Here is a 5,949-nt window from a genome sequence, read left to right as displayed (position 1 = left end):
ATATATATATATATATATATATATACACATACACACACATACATAGGTGATGACAATATGTACTGTAAATACAGTAGGCTAAATGAAAATGTATAATTTAATCAATAAGATATATGTATTTTTTTAAAATATACATATATTACTTATTCTTTCAATTTTTTAAAGTATTATAATATTTATATTTTATTATATACACACACACAAATAATAATATGTAAATACAATGAATGATAATGATTTATATAATTAAAAACTATATATATTCAATAATGTAAATATATATATACAAAATTATACATATTAAAAACTTTCAATTCTTTAAAGCATCAATTATAGATATTATAATATAAAATATATTTTAATATAATATAAAATTACGCACAGTTTTTGAATGCATCAAAAACCATTATAATAATACTTAAACCAATCTACCTAATTTTACCCAACGATTGTGTGTGCGCCATGTACTTTTTATGCATATGGAAACTTTTTCCAAAACAGCCACTTATTATTTTGGTTGTTGCCTCTGTAGGCAGTGGACAGGAAGTCAGCTCACTGTTTTTAGAACAGAGCCTCTACACTGAGAACCCTTCGATTCTGCCTCTCCTGTGTCATCATGTTGTTATCTACTCTGAACTTTCCACAGTGACTCATGTATAACCGTATAGCGCATTCGTGCCAAAACCCATGGCATATTATTGCAAGTGAAGCATTATCATGTAGCGCTGTCTTGTGTTATCATTATGAGTGTGTGCACATGGCTGACACACGACATGTTCCTTTTGAGGACAGGTGCCGTTAAACCGCTCTGACTTCCTGCATGCTCCTCCTGAAATGAGGGTACAAGCGTTCTCTTTGAAACCACAGTACAACCCCTAACTGCTCAAAACAACCCTGTTTGATTATCGCTGCTCTCTGAATCCCACAGAAACACATTCACAAGCTCTTCATACAATACAGCTTTTATTTTAACATCTGTTATACTACCAGAACAGATATTAAAGTTTTATTTTTAATTTTTTACCCATAGTAAATGAATGGGTAACTATGGTAAATTTCTATCATGCTAAACCCACATATGACACATTAAAATTATTTTGATTTTATTCATAAACATCCATTATTATGAAACTTCCAAATATCGACAAACGGTTTTTAAAAAATATATAAATTGTGTTTGTCAACCTTTAAAAACTTGTAAATATGTGGAAGATTAAAAACACACTGCTATTAAGTATCTAAAGAAAACGGCTACACAAATGCAATAGAAGGTGCATCTAAACAGAGACACCATATAAAATGTCTTAATATATGCCTTAAGACTTCAACTGAAAGTCTAAAACCAGTTGTTTGCTATAAGTGTGACTTTTCTCTCTTGAAAGCATTTTTTCACGGTAACCTCTTTTCTTTTCAGGGTTTACAAGTGAAGACAGACTATATTCCCCTGCTGCAGTCGCTGGCTTCATTTGGATGGAGACTCACTTGTGTGCTGCCTACACCCATCGTCAAGACTAATAGGTAAAGTCAGTGCCTTAAAGTTCATTATTACTTAACTTCTAGGTTCATACAGTTTCTGAAACTGCAAAAATCAATAGAAAAAAAACAATATTAGTGTGCAATATTAGCTGAAAAAGCTTTAAGGAGAATGCACTGGAAATAGTACTCTATCCAAGACACCCTTATACAAGGATTTGGTACACACTAATCCAAATCTCACTATGTGTACTATATAGTACATGAGATTAGGATTAGTATGCAAATTGGAGTGCAGCCATAGACTTGTGGTATGTTCAGATAGACTTCTAGCGCTATGGGAATTCACATTCACTGACAGCGATTTACTGCAAGACAGAAACCAAAAATCATGCATTTTCTATGAAAGCTGGTGAGCTGCAGAAACACGAGCGATCACTGGGCATTCAACAAAGTAGAGAAAAATTAACTATGCAAATGATCAGCAAAGCAATGCAACAACTACCAATGGGAATGACAGCAAAGGTCATGTGATCCGTCTGCTGTGAGATAAAAAGCATGGAAAGTATGCAAGGAATCAAAGTGAGTTTGATTCATGCATTGATAATAATGTTCATGATATGATGCACTGCCATAATTTATATTCAACACTTTCCTCTGCAAAATGTTCATAGTGGCAAGAAATCTGATTCCATATTAAAACAGAATGCGCTTTTTTAAATGTATTTTTTTTAAATATAATTATACATGACTTATATAAAATGTATACATAACTTATAAATATGAAACCTATTTCATATTTAAAAATGTTAATTATTATTATTTACATATAATTATATATATATATATATATATATACACACATACACATATTCACATGAATATTCTTCAATTGATAAATGTACACACACGCATATATATATATATATATATATATAAATTAGTACTGTCAAAAGATTAATCACATCCAAAATAAAAGTTTTTGTTTACATAATATATGTGTGTGTGTACTGTGTATATTTATTATGTATATATGTATAGACACACACTCATACAGCATATCTTTTGAAAATATTTACATGTATATATTTATATTCATATAAATTATATCATATGTAAATATACTAAATATATAAGCGTAGCATTTTTCTTAAATATATACATGCATGTGTGTGCATTTATATATACATAATAAATATACACAGTACACACATACATATATTATGTAAACAAAAACTTTTATTTTGGATGTGATTAATCGAGAATAATCTTTTGACAGCACTAATATATATATACATATATATATAAATACTGGTAAAAAATGAATAGCCTGAATGCACTGTAAGTCGCTTTGGATAAAAGCATCTGCTAAATGCATACATTTCTCATAATTAAATATATATATATATATGTACAATATATAAAATTTACATTATTTCTCTCAATGATGTTAATTATGTATTATATTCAAATATATTTATTATTCTTACATATTGTCATTGAGTTTGTGTACCGTTATATTAATTTTATATAAGATCATCTTGGATTAATGTTATGACCACCTGCTTATTTCACTGATCCCGTTAAGAGCATCCAGCAGTACAAAAACCATCTACAAACAATAATACGACTAGGTTTCAAATTCTTCCAGCATGAACAGGCTTTAGAGGTAGGAAACATGAAGCCATCAATTGATTTTGTGTAAACACCTCATGAGGCATCATTTCCAACATCAAAAACAATGGTACAGGCCACATAGAGTAATGGTACGTCCCAAACTCCAACTGTGACAAAGTGCTCGGGGTATAAAGAGCTCGGCGGGCCTCATGGAGTCAGATGTAATGACCGGCACAGGCAGTACGGGGCAGAACTCCATGGTTTGCTCGCCGTAATGGAATGTCAATACAAGCTAACTGATGATTCCTGTAATGGCGAGCGGAAGCTCCCGGCGATGTCGAACTGAAGTTCAGCATGTAATCTCCATCTGTCATACCCACGCCTGCGCCGGGCCGATCCCGCCTTGGCCTTTCTCTCACACGTCATTCTTCTATCCGTCCTGCAGCCCCTGCTGATTAATTACAGGCCTATTTTAAACTTTCACAAAATGCCACAACACACAACAGCAGCAATGTGGCTAATTAATCAAAACGCTGTCCTAGATACTCCAGAGCCGTCACTTTTCAATGTCTTTGAGACGGCTGGCCTTGTTTTCCTGGGAGGCGGAGCATACTCGTAGTACTATGAATACCAGCGTTGGTGAAGTTTCATTATTCATGATATAAAGCTACTATTTACTATTTACTAATACAAGCTACTATTTTGAAAAAGTACACTATCATTCAAAAGTTTAAGGTCTGTAAGTTTGGTTTTGTCTGTTTGAAAGAAATTAAGACTTTTATTCAGCAAGGATGCATTACACTGATCAAAAGTGACAGTAAAGATATTTATGTATAATGTTATACAAAATTCTATTTAAAAAATGTTGTTCTTTTGAATTTATCAAATAATCCTGAAAAAAAAGTGTCACGGTTTCTACAAAAAATATGAAGGTTTTCATCATTGATAATAATCAGAAATGTTTCTTGCGTATTAGAATGATTTCTGAAGATCATGTGACACTGAAGACTGGAGTAATGATGCTGAAAATTCAGCTGCGCATCACAGGAATAAATTACATTTTAAAATATATTCACACAGAAAACAGCTAGTTTTAAAATTGTAATAATATTTTACAATATTAATGTTTTATTGTATATTTGATCGAATAAACACAGCCTTGGTGACTTCTTTTAAAAACATTTAAAAATAACTTTTGCTCTTACTGCAATTGTTTATTTATTAATTTGCAATTAATTGTACTTGCAATTAATTGTTTATTTTGCCATTTATTTTACAAGCAGTATTTCACCACAAACTGTCATGGCAATGGCAAACCTATAAATCCTTTTTCTACACTGAATCAGCTCTAAAATTCTTGATGAGCTAGAAATCCACTCTTTGCAAGTATAATCTCTAGTCTAGAAAATGACAAAAAAAAAGTCCTCAAGTAATCACAAACAACCAGAAGCCATCTTGCCAAACCAACAAGGTAATTCCACAGCACTTTTCTGAATGCAGAATGCAGTTTGTTTGTAATCTGCACTGTTATAATGCTTCACGCCGTACCGAAGGCTTGTACATTCATTACATTCAAAATTGCTGAAGTTACCATTCAATTAAGCCCTTAATGATGGGGGTTGTAGGTGGCGTGCGTCGTCCTCTATAAAGCAGAGACGCAGACTAGTTTGGATGCTGGCGAGACTGAAGACCGGAGCTGTAATTTCACCGACCAGCCACTCGTTTACATTTTAATGGACCGAGGCTTGCAGAAATCCAGTTTTGTCTCTTTGATTTAAGCAGGAAGCACTTGAATAAATATACAGTTCCTTGACAAGCAAGAAAATAGGAAGTGGGAAGAAAAAAAGCTGGGCGAATTAGACATTTGGTATTGATTGCCAGCTTATGCCAGAGATGCAGAGGCCCATTTGATGTTAGAGATTTGTAGCAGAATCATAAAGAGAAACGGGGAGCATGAGAGAGCGACTGAGACCGTTTAGTAACACAACTCCAGCTCCGCTGAAGATTAAACGGCTTATCTGAACTGTTTAAATGTGGTTTTACACCAAACACGCACAACTCACAGCACTCTATGTTTGCTCGATGATGTGAAACTTCCTTCTCTAAACATATTTGCGATAGAGCCCTGACAAGACCGCAAGAAAGAACGATTTAGTCATCACAGGATTTCACAAAACAGATATTTTGTTCATCCCTTTCAATGCCGGATGTTCCCACTGCGATCACAGCTAAAAATGTAAACAGATCTCCAGAGTTTTTTTGCACCATCCAGCATTATTGGAGCTATAAATACAAGATAAGATGCTGAATATCCAAACACACTCTAATAAACATGGAGCGACTGCTCTGCAAAGCGCCGGGCAAGATGAAAAAAAACTGAAACTAGCTGGTCATTTAAAGTTGGTTTAAATCAGAGATGCCCAAACCAGGGCCATCCATGCCACTCACCAAAAGGGGGGAAATAGGAAAAAAAACATGCCACTGATACACAACTTCATTTCTGATTTATTTTTTACCTTTTTTTTTTTGCATTGAAATATACAGAATAGTTCATTTATAATATATAATATTAAATATAGCTAAATATATATATATATATATATATATATATATATATATACGTTTAAATATTTAATATAATTATGTGTAATATTAAACAATTATATTTTTTACTTATTCTCTATATTTAATGCATTTAGATATATATTCATGTACGTGTGCATTGATTGTAGAGAATATAAATAAAAAATATATTAATATATATTTTAAAAATAAATGTTATGTGTGTGTACATGTATTGGATTTCTTTTTTTATATTTTTATTATTATTTACAGAATTAAATTACAATACAAGTGTGA

General features: G+C 32.3%; 1 protein-coding gene across 1 annotated transcript in view; it reads left to right on the top strand.

Moving 5' to 3' along the window:
- LOC107592493 (raftlin-like) overlaps window positions 1–5,949 on the top strand; it is a 100,613-nt gene that overhangs the window by 87,594 nt on the left and 7,070 nt on the right. Inside the window, exon 8 of the mRNA XM_016282026.1 lies at window positions 1,415–1,518. Within this exon, the coding sequence (XP_016137512.1) occupies window positions 1,415–1,518 (104 nt within the window). The remainder of the gene's footprint in view (window positions 1–1,414; window positions 1,519–5,949) is intronic.

This window comes from Sinocyclocheilus grahami, unplaced genomic scaffold (genome assembly GCF_001515645.1).
Source record: "Sinocyclocheilus grahami isolate Dianchi unplaced genomic scaffold, SAMN03320097.WGS_v1.1 scaffold153.1, whole genome shotgun sequence".
Taxonomy (NCBI): Eukaryota; Metazoa; Chordata; class Actinopteri; order Cypriniformes; family Cyprinidae; genus Sinocyclocheilus; species Sinocyclocheilus grahami.
This window is presented reverse-complemented; position numbering and strand designations above follow the sequence as displayed.